The sequence below is a fragment of the Lygodium microphyllum genome, chromosome 14, assembly GCF_053477565.2.
Source record: "Lygodium microphyllum isolate KBCC chromosome 14, Lygodium_microphyllum_v1.1.10, whole genome shotgun sequence".
NCBI lineage: Eukaryota > Viridiplantae > Streptophyta > Polypodiopsida > Schizaeales > Lygodiaceae > Lygodium > Lygodium microphyllum.
The window spans coordinates 85,023,499-85,039,849 of NC_141148.1; the positions used below are offsets into that span (position 1 = coordinate 85,023,499).

Genomic DNA, 16,351 nt, shown 5'->3' on the forward strand with positions numbered 1-16,351 from the left:
CATTAAACATAGAAAAACAAGATCACAAAAACTCAATACTTCCATGCCATCCCCAATCTTAAAGAAGGATGATGATGATGATGATGATGATGATGATGGGGTTGGTGGGTGCGTGGGTGGGTGGGTGGGTGGGTGGGTGTGCGTGCGTGCGTGCGCGCGCGCCAACTTCACGCTATTAAAACCCATGATAAGATGCATTCCCTTGTGAGTAGCAATCTTGCTCTCATTCACGTTAAGGGAAGATGAATTATGATTAGGGATCCAAAAGGAAACAAGCCCAATAGTACTACATTTTGTTCAAGCCAACAAGAGCTATGATGGCACAGCTCATATGACGTGCAACCTCTAAACAAGTTAACATGGGCTCAAAGTAGCGCTTACCTTTGGTGCATCTAAGCACAAACTTTTTGTTTATAAATTCCTCATGAGCTTCAAACTTCTAGGGCGCAGCTCAAATGACGTGTAGCCTCTCATCAAGTTAACATGGGCTCAAAGTAGCTCTTACCTTTGGTGCATCTAAGCAAGACCTTTTTGTTTATAAATTCCTCAAGAGGGGCTTCAAACTTCTAGCTACTTCAAATATATTGCCCAACTGTTTTCGCAAATATGCATCAATCAAGCAAATCTCACTATACAAATGCATGTAGTGAAATCGAAGGGTTCAACTCAGTTGTCACCATAATATCCTATATAATATATAATATCAACATAGAATACACGCACCGAGCCTTTAACTTTGTTCCACTACAACTTTTCCTTTACGATGGAACATCATTGGCCAAAGAAATATAAATAATCCAAACAGAATCTACACAAAGGAATGCTATGTTACAACACAATAAAATGGATGCATCCACCCTTTTTACAACACAATCACTTCGGCATATGCTTCAAAATTTTGGCAATGCCTTGTGTATGTAGAGCGAGCTCTTATGAGCACTTCTTTGATTTGACCTAATCAGGATGTTTGTTATTATAGCCTTGTTGGGCTGTAGGAGAATAAATTAGTGCCACCTTGTTAAAGATTTTGCTCCATCTGAATTGATGCGGGTATCAGCTCAAAACGTCCACTAGCCTCGTGGCTTACAGAAGACAAACTCACAGCCACCTCTTTGCTGCTTTAGCTCCACCTTGACTACCCAGCTTTCCATTTGTATCACTTGAAGCTACAGATAAAACAGAAAAGTGCAATAGGAGTTGAATTCACACCAGAACTAGAGAATGGAACACACATGAAAGATGAAAGAATTATTACATCAGAATCAATCAATCCTTGAGCAGCGTGTCTTTCTTTTTCCCCATTTTTCCTTTACTTTGTACAAGCAGAGCAAAAATCAAGATAGTGTTGGTAGCATTCAAATATACCATTTACTTAACTTCCTGATGACAAGAATAATACACATACTTTACATTGTCATCACTATTCTCAATCAATCACGCATGTGCATGCAGCCAATCCTGTTTTAGAAATCATATATACACAAAAACCTCGGCGCACCTTGTATGATGCACAATGCCTGATTACCCTTTTAGTTTTGGCACATCAAATCTTGAACTACATTTTATACAGTCCAGAATTTGCCACCATTTAGTGCTTCTTTCTACACCAAAGTTTAAACTTTCAGTTATTCACTTTCTCCTATTAATTCTACTCTGCATGCAAATCATTTATTTTAGCAGCACTTGCTAAGCTGTCACTAACACCCATGTCAATGAAGCATCAAAGCATTGTAGCTATATTGATGTACATTGATAATGCAACTAATTTTGGAATTTGCATTTCCTGAAATTCATTGTTTTGCATCGGCTATCAGAGTACTATGCTCAAGTCAATAAGGCACATCCGATGCGCGCTAAGTCCTTTCGAGCACATGGAGGATCGATTGGCACTACAACCTCCTGGAGATTGTCACAATGCCAGCGGCAGTCTTCTCCCACTTATTTTCAAGTACAGTCACTTCCACGACCTACGGATCTGCAATCCGCTCCATCAAGAGACAGTGATTGTTTGATACCGTCTCCTCGAGAGTCTGCTCCTTCGAGAGATAGTGGTTGCTCAACTCCTTTCTCTTCTTTGGCTACCCAATCCGCTCCACTGAGAGACAACGACTGTTGCCCATCTCTTGCTCATTCTAAGACCCACCCTTCCCCACCCTCAACTACTCAGGTTCGAGAGGCTACCTCTGGGAGCTCTTCGACACCCCAAATACCTTCTTCAACATGACCGGCGGCACTTTCTTCGTCATCAGATATTTCGGAGTCCATGATCCATGAGTTTTTGGATTCCCTACCTACTTCAGAGGGGGATTCATAGGAGGATGTTATTTCTTTGCCCTTAGAGGGGACATCTACTTCTTCTTCGACTTTAGCAGGGGCCCCTCCACCTCCCACCTCAGAAGGGAAACCTACTCTGCATGAAGTTCTTCACCCATCCTCTACTTTCTTGGGGTGGTTGTCTTCAACTAGTCATCTCTTCTACTGATACCTAAGATCTTCAGGTACCACCTAGATCGGGACCTCGGAGGTTTAGCCGCGACTTGGTGACGAGGCCTTTGTATTCCTTCCAGCATGGATGCACGGAGCTAGTGGCTTCTCTCCAATTCACTCTGTCTTCTGTTCTTTACTGCAGGTTACCTTTCCGGTGAAAATCTTGGATCTTCGGGATCCTCTACATCTTCCTCCTCTTCTCTTCTTGCCTTGGTCATTTGGTCAATATGGAGCCACATCCCGAGATCGAGTACAAGCATATCCTTATGGTTCTCGGCACCACACAAAGTTTGACATTCCTCCTATGCATTGCATGTTTTCATCATCTTTGTACTAGGGCACTTGGGCAAGTGACCAATTTTCCCACGAGGAACACTGTCCAAGTGGCACCTACTGCATGAGCATTCTTTAGCCTATAGCATTGCCTCTCCACCTCACTCTTCTATTGTTCCCCTTTTTGGGCCTGAGAGGGGGTGTTGAGAAACCCTTCACCCGTAGTTTGCATTTTTTGCGTTTCTGCGTTTTGCGTTTAGGGTTTGCAGCCCCAAAAAGGGGGCCATCCTAGACTGATTGTGCCTATTTATAGGCCACTCTCTCATTCATTCCTCACGGCTGATTCATTCAGTCCATCACCTCTTCTCTCCAACCTCTCCACTACACTCACCCCTTCAGGAGGACATTGCGGTTCGTGGTACGTGGCTGTCTTCATCATCTTCCTTGTGCTACGGCACCCTTGTTCCCTTGTATCACATTCACTCCATGATTCGGAACTTCATCATTCCATTCATCAGAGTTTCTTCTCTGTTCTCTTCTCTTCTCCATGTTTGCCAAGTTCACTCCGTGTTCCTCCCCGCAAACCCTACTGTCTTGCTGGTACGTCATCTTTTGACAAGAGCTTCAAATGCCTTATAATTGTTGAGATGACATGCAAAAGCTTGAGTGTAGAGATGTTGCACAAAGAAACTCTGAAAGAACACATGCAAACATTGCAAAGAGGGAGAGTAGGGCTAAGCTACGAATATTCCACTACACGGCATTGCACAATGGAACGAGGAAGAACAATGAAGACTGAAGGTCCATTGATTCTTTGAATAGACAAAATGGAACGAGGAAGAACAATGAAGACTGAAGGTCCATTGGTTCTTTGAATAGACAAAGACACACTCAAGTTTTAGGTGGGCTCCTTGAGTCCCATACTTGGTCTTCAAACTTAAATAACTTCACATAGACATACCCACACAGCATTTTGAATCCTGGGGCTTGTTTAGATTATAAAATTGGACAAACATCTCACAGTTAAACTGACTTGACTGCCTTCCAACAACATGAGGAATCAGGATTAGTTAGTGGGGCAACTCTTATATCTTCAGATTGACAGTAGAAATGCTGTGTTCCTGTTCTCATTCCTCTTGTTTATATTCTTTACACAGCAAATGCCAGAGTACCAGTGTGAATAGACATGGCAGGCACCATGGTACAGCTAACCAAGTGGCAAACCCTAGCAGTAACTTTGGATGGATCAGCTGAGATACAGTTCATTGGATGTGCTGTCATGTGCAAAATCCTGAAAATGCCTCTGGTCTTCAGTGGTTGGCCCCAAGGGCAGTATGTCAGGTGATTGATCTCGTGTGAGAAGAGACTATGCTTCACTAATATGTTGCTAGAGGCATAGAGGTTAAAGGGGTTTTAGTGTCTCCTTGAAGAGAAATTGTCATGTGATCCCTGCAGGAATAGGTGATTCAGGAGGCTGGTTGAGGACCCCTGGAGTTATCTAGGAATCAGAGAAAGGGTGTAAGCAGTTAAAAGGGCCACAACATTTCCTTGAAAATAAATTCTGAAGTGATGCTCATGGGAATTGGTGCTTTTTACCGAAGCCATTGTTGAGGACAATTAGAGTTATCAAGGATTTGGAAGTGATTAGATTTGGGAAGGGGTGTAATCATTTCCTTGAAAACAAATTAACAAATTGTCAAGTGATGCTCATTAGAATTGATGCTTCTTAAGAAAGCCATTGTGCAGGAAACTTGGAGCTACCAACAATTTGGGAGGGAGTGTAATCACTCCAAGCCATCTCCAAGGATCCTAAAAGAAGTTTGATAGACTGCAAGTTTTTCCTCCATGATTGACCTGACATGGACCCAACCATAGACAATTACAAGCAGCCAGGAAACCACAAGTGGGCATCCCCAGTCTGGAATTGTACATCAAAAAGGAGGTGCATGTAGATTTATATGACAAATCCTTGGGAGTACAAGAAAGCTTACGATGCAAGCCTTTCTTGCACCACAGCATATTAAAGGTGCATAAACTCAGGCAAAATCTTGCTGATAACATACACACAATTATGGATATGAATAAATAATTGATCAACATAAGATAACCACCACACACACACACACACAAAAAAAACCGAAAGCAGCAGAACATTGCCATTTAAATACTCATTTAAAAGAATAAGTTATTCAAATTTATTTCATACATGCTTTTAATGTTTAACTTGGTGTTCAGGAGATCAAGGAGCAGCCACAATGATCAAGACAAAATTGCAGCTTTGTGGAATAAAAATAGCAATTTATGATATAGACAGAATAGGAAAATCAGCAACTAGTTGGATCATATCAATAGCTTTGGCTAATTGCTTATAAAGCCTAAAACAGGGGACATCATGTAGACATTTGGTAAGCCAGTAAGCTAATGCTTTAGAGCTATAATATAAGTAAGTCAAGCTGCAGGATCTTTGTACTAGTCCTTCAAAGTTTTTCCAGGAGACACATATGGCAAATTAACACATGAAACATTAAAGGTTCAGCTCACACATCATAGTTAGAGGATGCATATAAACGCACAAAATTCATTTGAGACTTAAAACCAGTAGAGTCCAGCTTCAACATCATACTTACAGGATGCATCCATTGCCATTGCATGTTTGGTGCCAACAACAGGCTGCCTTTTGATAGATGCATGTTCCAAGCTTAATCCAGGAGAGACCACCATGGTGTGTCGCCTCACATGCGAGCGTGAATGACCAAGGTTCATTGATTTCCATTCACCTCTTGATGACCGTGATATTTGTGAAAGAGGCGGTTTCCTGCATAAAAAGGCAACTATCTAAGAGCTCGACATTAGTCATTTTTTAAATATCAAAACCACTTAAATTGGCATATTACCTGTGATTAGGGGTAGCCTTTGTTGACTTTATCCTTTCTTTCCTAACAGATGATACCTGCTCCAGCATACATGGTAAAGAAAGTTCTGTTTCTGCTTGCGAAGCATCACCATCTGAAATGTCACTGCCAGCATCCAAATCTGGAGACTCAACGGGTGGTTTAATTCGCACTCCATTGGATGAGTTTGGAATCACCCTCCCCTCTGTCTCTTTTGGTCGTAATCTTGAAGAGTCAGATAAAAGTGATTCATGCACTTCTATCGTCTGCCAGCCTTTGTCTTTGCCATCCATACCACTTTCAACATGAAGAGAACCAGCTTCAGAGTGAGGCAAGGAGGAAGTTAAGTCATTTCTCTGTGCCTGATTCCCATCATATACATCATCTACAGATGATGTTCCAGAGAAAGAGGAGTCTGTACTGCTCTGTAATCGGTCTTGCCACTCCTTGGGCATAGCTTCAGCCTTGACCCACAAATCATGTCGCTCCATTCCACTCGACTGTTTCATATAAGCATCATTGTTCAAGGCTCTGTTATCTAACTCCTTACTTTTCCCTGCCCTCTTTTTTTCTAGACCTTTTAATGCTCCATCTTGTAATTTATCTAACTCGCTACCTTTCCCTACCCTTTTTTCTAGATCTTTTAAAGCTCCATCATGTAATTTGTTTGATATTTTTGGTGATGTAGGCAATGAAGGGATTTCAAAATCTTGTGATCGCGAACCTTGAAATGGTTGTGGTGTAGTAGTCTTCTGCAACTATTCAACAGTCATAGGTAAGAATAAGTATAGAAAAATGACATGTGCAACGCATCTTACAACAATGAAAACAGATATAAACCAACTAGCATGTAAGACCATTAGTAACACAATATTGTCAATCACTTCCCCGTGGATATTGCTAAAACACAGATTCAGTCCAGATATCATAGGACTTTGTGATTTCAAAAATGGGCTCAAAGCAGGAGCCAAATCTCTAAACCCCTAATCAAAGTTAATCAGATCTCATACAGTTAGATCAGCAGGAAATAGACCAGCTCTCAATTCAAGTCAACAAAACACCCAAGCCCCATTATTTATATTGGCACAAGCTGCAACCCCCTAATATCCAGTTAAAAGTAACATTTTTGTTACCCCAAAATGGAAAGGATGGCAGGATCACTACTAACTATGTTCTCATGTAATAACATCTATGACAATTCACCCGTTCTGTGCAAAAATAGCAGATACCACCACATGAATACAACTATATTGTGCACACAATTTGAGACTTGGCGTTTTATCAGGTGCCTTTTATGCTGGCTGACCTCCTCCTGTGCTATATATAACACCTCTCTTCCACTCATTTTTTCAGTTTGTCGTAGAGAGAGAGAGAGGGAGAGAGAGAGAGAGCGCAGAGCTCACAAATCATGCACTGTACTTATTTTGTTTTGTGAGTCAAGTATGCATGACTAGGTCATTCAAACACTATCACAGGGCCAAACCTCCAGTTTTGTCATACTAAGCTGCTTATTTCCACTCCCTTCAGTTGATAGCTCCAGGGAGAACAGCATTGCACTCGTGAGGATAAGAACCAAGCACCCCATGTAGGGACCCACGTAACCTGCGACTTCAGAAAGGATCACCCTACCCCTCACCCGCAGGTAAAACCCCCATCCCGATGGGTTCCCGCAAAGGAGTGCCATGCCCATCTTGGATGTCAGCCCGATTCCGATTTCATTGTCTTCATATTTTGTGATTGTGCCTTGTATACGTCAGCTTCTGTTCATTCACATTCTGACATGGTATCAGAGCTTTTCAGCACTAGCTCAATCCTTGATTGCTGTGTACGAGTCATTACTCCTTGCTGCACTCCAGACATCTCTGCTGAGTTTAGTAATTTCTCTGAGTCTGGTATTTCTTGACTGGCAGGACAAGTGGCTTATCTGTGTTGACTTGGTTGACACATGTTGGTGTTTGCTACTGTTTGAAACTGCAATTTTTGTCTATGCTGGTGTGTTTAACTCTCAGCTGGGTTTTTTATGTTCATGTGGTTACTGTTTTGTGTGGTTTTTTTTGCAGCTATTCAAATGCAGTATAATGTTTGCCTGCAATCCAACTTGGTTCACTTGCATTAGTACCTGACGAGAGAGATCTTCCATCTTTAATCATTACTATCATTAAATACCATGCATTGTTGAGCCTGTTCTTGATTGTACATGTGTCTTGTTACAATTGTGTGATCGGTATGTGCGGAAAACAATGTGGCATACCACGTCCAGAGAGAGCTCAAGACTTCTGGGATTGGTTTGTGCAGAAAAGAATGTGGCATACCACCTCCAAAGAGAGCTCAAGACTTCAGTGTCTGTCTCCATGCTTATATTGCTGCAGTTTTGAATTGGGATTCCATTGATGTTGCAAATGCTGCACTGCTGAGGTGCAACTCCAAAGAGTTGCCTGACCAGTGGTTAACTGCTATATGACTTCCCCAGCGGTTTGGATGAAGCTACATGACCAGGTTAGCTTCAGACTCTTCACCCTCAGGTAGGAGAAACCATGCAGGCTTTTCTACTCCAAGTAACGACTATTCTAGATCACCTTGTTCTGTACAAGCTTCCTCTCAAGTGTGATGGTGTAGCTAATGTATTGAGGACTCTAACATTTGATTCAACTGGTGAGTTTTCAGCATATGACCTCTATGTTACTAGAGCATGAGTCGGCTTTGAAGTTACAAGGAAGACCGTTTTCTCAATCCAGGAGGGGCTATACAACAGCACTCTTTGGCTGGAGAGACAGAAGATAAGAAGAGGAATTATTACTTCTGAGGCAAGAAGGGTGATCTCTAGAAGACTGCAAGAAAGGTCAATATGCTTCATCGAAGAATATGATGGAGGAAAAGGGCAAGGGTAGAGTGGACTCTTCGTCTGACTCTGACACTTCCATGGCAGCTCGTACTGCGAAGGAGGGACTTCCTTTCTAGATGTAGTGTTTGGAACCCTCACAGGTTCCTGGGCCAGAAAGGGACAGTGAGAGGATGGTAGTGGGGCATTCCTGATTCACTACTGAGAGACATGAGGTGTCCTCACTGCCTTTCACTTGACTGCTCTTAGGTATGTTTACAAAACAGGAGAGATGCAGAATCTTGCATGGCAATCATCTGAGCCGAACCTTTGTATGCTAATGATTTCCATGACTTGCAAGACATCATGCGTGCCGTTAAGCCGAATCCCCTTGCCAATCTCTAGCGCTAAACAACAAGGCACACTTAGCCTCGTTTCTTGGTCCTTTTCAGTGCCTTCACTCTCCATGCAAAAGCAATATGTGAGACGCAAAGATCCATGTGAGCATTTTTTTGCCAGTGTTCGGTACTTAAAAGACAGTGAAGTAGAGATAAACTCAACAAAGACTGGAAATCACCTCTTTCAGTCCTGCCATGTCCACTGTTTGCCTTCGAGGTTTATGCTGTTGGATTTCTACAGTTGGTTTGTACAAAGGGATGCCACTTGCTATCTTTGGTTTTGACTTATCAGAACCAACCAGAGCTTCATTTCCAACATTTCGTAACATTTGCAAGCGTTCAATCTCTCCATCTTTTTTGGCCAATACTTCTTTCAGCATCATAACCTACAAACAGCAAACAAGCCATTATGAAATGAAGGCAGTTTTGAGCATCTTTTAGGCAATTTGAAAGCTCCATACCCTTGGCAGAGGATGTAGAGAATTAGTCTTTGCTTTAACACCATTTAGAAGTGACAGTCTGAGCAGGAGTAACAAAGTCTACATTTAAATGAACTAGTACTTCCACAACATCAACAATTGTCAATTGAATGCAAGTTATGTTGTTATGGCTGAAGTTTGATATGCTTTTACACCTAAGTTATCTATCTGCAGCTTAGTGATAACAAAGAGGCCCTTTTTAAACCATGAAAGCATTGATATAGCTCATCACTGAGCAAGACACGTGTGAGGGGTTATCTGTTCTCTGATCTTTCAGACATGAAGCTTAACATAATGTTGAGTGTCCTCCACCAAATACAGAGGATCAGCGAATCCAAGCATGCTAACTGCAACTTTCATAGAACCTCCAAATAAATTTTTAACACATTAGATCCAGTAGACACAATAATCTGGTTTTCTAAATACAGACAGGCACCCCCTAAAGCCAGCATTAGGTGCCAAGGTGCCTGTCTGTGAAATCCAGACAAATTAAATACCATACAATATCTCAATGCCTATGAAGAAAGAAGGAAGTCCCTCAATCATACTGTGCAAAAAATGTCAACACAAATAAGTTGCAGGTTGAACCTTAATCAGCAGCAAAAAGTATACCTGATCTTTCAAATCACGGATTTCTCTACTTTCCTTATTGCTTCGTGCAGCACCAAGCTCAACCGATGCAACTCTCTCTGCAAACTTCAACGTGCTTATTGTTTCACCGTAAGACTCAACATCTGGGCTAATATGCACAAACATCAACGTTTTCGCCTGTCCACCTACAAAGGGAAAAAGCTGCTTGAAGAAACCCTTGGTATACATATGTGCACTAAAGCTTAACCCAAGTAGCACACCTAGTGAATCTTGGAGCAATTGAGTAAGCTTGCTGTTACGGTAAGGCACATGAGCATTCTTTTGTGCAAGAGCTGAAACAACATCTCCCAAGGCAGACAAGGATTTATTTATATGTTGAGCCTCTTTCAACCTATCTCCTGTTGCTTCTGACCTATCAACCCTTTCACTTCCAGCAAGATCCACAAGATGTAGACATCCCCGCAATATGGAACCTGAAGCCAAATCAGTCCCTTGTACATGCACTGTCAAAACACTGCAAGACATGTATTTCAGCTGGTGTGTTAAGCATGATAACCAATCATAGATACAATTGATACTTCCTTCAAAAGAGAGTATGGATTCGTGAAACAACACTCCCACAAAAATAGAGTAGGCAAGGGATCATGTGACCTCTGACTGAAACAACTATGAACAATCCATCTAACTTTCTGTTACTCCTCCAGGGTTGCAAAGAGTACATGTAGCTTTCTATTGAAGCAATTATGGATAATGAGTCAAAGTCTATGTCATCTCTCACAAATCAACATATACAAAAGGCCAGAAACAAAATTTGCACACCTGTGAGAACGGCTGCTACGTTTGTTCAAGGCAGTTGCCCCCACAGCCCTATTTTTCTGGCCAATCTTTATAAGCTCCACAACATCCGATGTGGAGGTGACAGGGAGCATACAAGCATCAGGTACATTTAAGCCATTCAATTGTGAATGGAATCGGATCTCTAATGTTAAAATAGGTTTAGGAACACATACAAAATGGACATGATTCAACTACTGAATTTCATGAAACACCATATTACAAAAGATTATTGCGACGCAATATATAAGAAATTTCTCACAAAACATCCTATTAGTTAAAGGATATTTTTTGTTCGGACCGTCTGCTAGAAGAAGATCACGCACTTGCTCATTGTAGATTTCGACCATCTGAACTCCTACTTCATATTTGAAGACATCCTCCCTATCTTGAGATATTTGGAAAAGATCATTCAATGCTCGATAATTTACACCCCAATCCCGCTCTGATAAAGTGCTTGGACCACTCTAAGAGAGACAATAACACAAGAAGACAACCATGTGATAATGAAAATAATGGTTCTTGTGTGCCTCAGAAAAATGCAGGCATCAGTGTTCAAAAAGGTACATGGACCCACAATCATTTTGGATGAACTTTTGACTTGTGAGGATCTGGGGTTAAAAACACACAGTTGGAAAAAACAAGCTAATATGTCAAATGGCCTCTTTATTGCTTCAAATGCACTCACCATTGTGAAAGTTTTTCCAGAGCCTGTTTGTCCATAGGCAAAGATGCACACATTGTAGCCATCTAAGACTGATCTAATCAAGGGCCGAGTATCCATAAACACTTCTTCTGCAGTGACAGATTTTTTAGCTGTCAGACACCTTGTGACTTACTTTCTTGGACAAAAATAGCGAATATGAATCTAACTACATAAAACGGTTAGAGAAGACTACCTTGAGTGGTAGAAGGACCAAAAACCTTATTGAAGGTGAACATTTTATGACCATCTTTTCCTTGCTTCATAGGGTTGGTGATCATTATATCCCCATTTTCTCCAGCGAACTCTACAGAGCTTTGCCCTGCAACCTGATCAGGTAAGAAAGGCCTCACCCTGCAGTAAACTCGAATGTTACCTGCAAGATTGTCTTGATTTAGTCTTAACAATAACATCTTTCAACTAAGAATCTAACAATTCCTTCACTGAAGCTACGCTCCTGTCATGTCCATTAGACTTACATCCACCAAGGAAATCATATTGCTCAAGACAGATTATAGTCAGCATCTGTACCTTTCAAATCCTGAACTTCGTTATAGAGCTGCCGATTCTCTGCAAGTACTTTATGATACCCTGATGCTGCTTGTGCTATTTCTTGAAGCTGGGATACTGCATGCACGTCAGTCATGTGAATAATAAGCTGCAGTTCAAGATTCCACAATAGATCATTCAAACCCCTTACAAAGTAAGGGGCAGGGGTCCCTCTTTAGTGGCAGGACTCCAACTAAACAGAAATGCCTCTAGTCAGTGGATAGAAGCACTCAACCGTCCCCTAAAGCTTGGCACTTTGAGTAAGTTATTGCAAGAATCTGAATGTGGTAAAATACAAACGGAAGGATACTAGAGTAAGTTTTTAAAGAATGTTTCAATCTGTTTTCTGCTGACAGGACAATTGCACATACCAAGAGTTTCCAACTCTTCCTGCCAAGCATATTGCATGTGTACAAAATCCTGCCTTGTCCTTTGTAACGCCAATTTGATATCCTAGAATAGATTATGTAATCAACGCCAAAGAAGATGGTATATCTATTTTGAAACTGCACTCGTATTCTAAAATAGAATTTACCATACCTGAAGCGATTGAACCTGAGAAACAATAAAAGCTTCATATTTTTCATCTTTTTTTCTAAGTGTTAGCATCTCAGCTGCTGAAATTGCTTTGAGCTCTTGCATTTTCCTTTCGGATTCTCCTTGAAGGAACTCGAGCCTGTTTAACTTTTCTTGCATTTCATGCTCTAGTTCTTTCTTTTGAAATTCTAACTGTATAATATGTTCCTGGTCCTGCTGCTTGACAACTTGAAGCTCCCTCTCTAGTGACTCAAGCATTGTTTGGTGCTCTTCTCTTTCAGATAGAAGATTTTTCATCAAAGCTTCTTTCACCTTTGTATCCTCTTCTGCGAGCTTCTTTTCCATCTGCTAATGAAAAATACTAACAGTCAGTTGCTTTCTCTGTACAGAAAGCCAAATAGAGACATTGTTGCTCAGTCTTTAACATCATAGTCACGTGTAAAACTTCAGACATGATTTCATATCTTGAAAAAGGCATATCAAAGAGATTCCAATGATAGTAAAGGAGTGAATAGATACATGTAATAATTCTTTATAATAGCAAATGGTTCTGTTCCTTTTAAGAAAGCTTCCCTTGCACACAAAACCAACAGGAACAATATTGCTGGATGTATATCAGTTTTTGTTTGTAAACTGCTTGTTCATATATTTCATTCAAAAATGTACATATATGTTTAGTGCAGAATTTATAGATTGGAACATTCTCTATTGAGTCAGAATTGTGACTCAGATGACCAAGACAGTGACATCACTCATAATATAGAAGCACGCAGTTGGAGCAGCCGGTCGAATAGATGGACAACCAGACAGGTAATGAAATGGCAGTCAACTCTCACATGGCACATTTCGACTAGCCAATCAACTGCTGGCAGCCAAAAGCCTGTAGCTTGCCAAAGAGTAGTCTATGGCATGCCAACAATATGCAGCAAGTAGAACTAAAGCTCTGAAAAACATTGCCTCAACACCCTACCTATTTGTACACCACCACATTAGACACAATAATGCAAGGTTAAGTTCATGGGAAAGTTCAAGCTATTTGTGGAGATTGACAAAATGGAAAATTCAAGCTACTTATCGAGATCAACAAAGATGCAAAAAATGGTGACCGCACCTTTCTATAGTAAACCACCTTCCATGATCTCAAAGCTTTTGGAAGCAAATCTTGATATCAGGAACAACAAAGACAAATGACACCTACAAGTTCTATACTTGCTACATGTGGATGTCAACTTGACCCCAAATCACTTTGCCTTCACCAATACCATTGTAGCAAAGGAATGTCATTGCTCCTATGAGAAGCTAGTGGTCACTCCATGTGTTTCCTTAGCCCAAGATTTCTTGCTTGACCATTTTTCCATTCACTATAAAACCAACTTAGACCAAGGAACTAAAATTGAAGAACTGATTTTGCTGCCTGAAGACAATAGGAGGAAAGAACAACCCAACTATTTGCTCTTCTCTACTCTAACCCTACATCAGTTAGCATGAACTCTTGATTGTAAAGGAATCAGACTTTGAAAATGACCTAGGTGATCAAGATAGGATACAAAGAATGCACTAGGGGATTAATGCATCCAAGAGGAACTCCCAAATATAATGAACGCACTATCACCATTCTGATGCTAAAGGTCAAATTTTCAACTTTTTTACATGTATAGGGTTAGGGCTTCTTGTGATGCCCAAATAAAAACCCTAATCATGATTATACATAAACCTAGATTTAGGCTTGACTGGGATGTTGTGCCTGAGTTTTGCAATTGTTAAGTATCCACCCAAACGTTGCTTATAATTTCAAACAAATTCAATAATTTCTGTCAAATAGGTGGTCAGGTCTCAAAAGCGCACTTTCAATATTCTAAAAAAAAGATTATTATCTAAAAAGAATCATCTCCATCTTAAGATCCCAAATCTATGCTTACTTTTTGATCTTGGCATCAAAAGAGCCTTGCTTTTGAGAAATTTCATATTTTATTAAAAGGTTTACAAAAATCCAAAAAACACACAAAAGCTAGAAAGTCAATTGAAAGGCAAAAATGTTCAAGTGTAGCTGTCAAAAGTTTCAAAAACACAGAAATGGAAGTGTGTTTCTAAGTTGCCAAATGGAGTTTTGGCCCCTGTCCAAAACACCGAAATGGGGAAATGAGAACCCAAAAAACATAGATATTAATACAAATATAAAGACAAAGAAATGTGTATGTGTGCACACACGTGCTCATTTGTAGTATATTGTATAAAATACTACTTTAGCCTTTACATAATTAGATGCTTACATTGCCAAGCATACCCATTACACTCACTATTTTGTAGCTATTGGTTGGTTGTAGGAGCTAAGAGTTAGTACAACATTCATAGTTGCACAAATCTTATGTGCAACTCTATGCATCATCTATTAGTGGATTGTACATCTCATGAGCGAGTGTATTTGAGTGGGCACTTAGTATTTTATGCCAAATTGTCTTGAGTGTGGCCATCTACTTTTAGGTGGCCACTTTTGGGCTGGCCCACTTGTAGTCATCTTTTGCATCCATCTTTATGAGCTTTAAAATGCATTATATACTAATTAGCTCTTTCATACAGCCCCAAAACATGCTTATTACCAAAAGTTTCATTAAATGACCACTTTCATAGAGAGTGTCTATGTCCCACATGCCAAACCCTAATTTGGGAGGATCCACTCATCTATAAATAGATAAGCTACCCACCACTCGGCCTAATCATGTTTGCACACTATTGGTGCCTTGTCCTCTACTCAAAAGTCGGTGCAAAGATGGAAGCATAGAAAACTTGTGACACACTATATTGAGATAAAAATGCATTAGCCCAACTTAAACAGCCACAAAACACGCTCAATTAAATAAGAAACCTTCTTATTTTAAAAAGAAATGCGATCCTAGAGAGTTTTTTTTTTTTTTTTGCAAGTAAAATGTGGCTGATTATATTACTCAAAAAATCTGATTACAACGGAGTGCTCATGCTCGACAAACCAGCTAGACCTGATGAAAGTAACAAATACATCATGTATACAAGCCTCCCAAGGCGGTCTGGGGGGATGGGGGCAAGAAACCATGGAGGGGGGGGTATATCACCATCTGGGGTTGCTTGCTTGCATCACGAAAAACAGATCCTCGCCGCCCCAAGTGCGCATGAAATGACCTCGAAGCTCCTAACGAGCCCTGGATTAGCCCTGCACCCACCGATCCCATCGGCCATAGAGGGAGTGGATGATGGAGGTCCAGAGCTCTATTAAGGTCGCTTGTACTAAAAGTCTCTCTCTGTCGAAAGCCTCCTAACACCGCGCTTTCCAAATATGCCACCCAATAAGACTCCCTATGATCTCCCATACCTCAAAGCGGTCTGTTGTGGGCTCCAGTACCTGGCAAATGGATGGAGCCTCCAAAATAACCACTGTGCACGACCCTGCCTCGATAATGAATATCATGTCCTACATCCCGACCTCATACAGAAGGTGGTGGCCCTGGCTGACTGCCTGCTAGCAAAAAGCTCCCCATGAGATATATCCAAGGCTGGGTGCTATACGACGAAGGATGCGGCATGCTCCTCTCCACACGAGCTACACTGCTTCACACGACCAAAGGCAGTGCTTTGGGATTTCCAGAGGCTGTTGTGTGCAGCACTTACAACCTCCCTCCTACATTTGGGCAAGGCAATTTCCCACCGCCAAGCCTCCATGTGCCACTAGCCATAACAAATACGATACCCTCCTTGGCCTCCAGCTATCCCAAAGGCGGCACTAGAAGGTCCGTCGGAAAGGCTCAGTGATGTTGTGCTCC

At 41.1% G+C, this 16,351-nt stretch overlaps 1 protein-coding gene across 4 annotated transcripts in view; it reads right to left on the minus strand.

Moving 5' to 3' along the window:
• Positions 1 to 774: 774 nt before the first annotated feature.
• The window catches only part of LOC148025801 (kinesin-like protein KIN-14C), a 65,772-nt gene continuing 50,195 nt past the window's right edge, over positions 775 to 16,351 (minus strand). The window contains exons 10-22 of one of the 4 annotated variants that reach the window (XM_087693042.1): positions 12,564 to 12,905; positions 12,395 to 12,476; positions 12,006 to 12,101; positions 11,671 to 11,850; positions 11,460 to 11,566; positions 11,058 to 11,238; positions 10,757 to 10,919; positions 10,198 to 10,451; positions 9,959 to 10,122; positions 9,047 to 9,253; positions 5,655 to 6,403; positions 5,388 to 5,575; positions 775 to 1,166 (exon numbers count right to left, since the gene is read on the minus strand). In XM_087693042.1, the coding sequence (XP_087549168.1) occupies positions 1,099 to 1,166; positions 5,388 to 5,575; positions 5,655 to 6,403; positions 9,047 to 9,253; positions 9,959 to 10,122; positions 10,198 to 10,451; positions 10,757 to 10,919; positions 11,058 to 11,238; positions 11,460 to 11,566; positions 11,671 to 11,850; positions 12,006 to 12,101; positions 12,395 to 12,476; positions 12,564 to 12,905 (2,781 nt within the window). In that variant the 3' untranslated portion in view covers positions 775 to 1,098. Of the gene's footprint in view, positions 1,167 to 5,387; positions 5,576 to 5,654; positions 6,410 to 9,046; positions 9,254 to 9,958; positions 10,123 to 10,197; positions 10,452 to 10,756; positions 10,920 to 11,057; positions 11,239 to 11,459; positions 11,567 to 11,670; positions 11,851 to 12,005; positions 12,102 to 12,394; positions 12,477 to 12,563; positions 12,909 to 16,351 lie in introns of all 4 variants that reach the window. The other 3 variants (XM_087693040.1, XM_087693041.1, XM_087693039.1) reach the window with 3 other exon arrangements.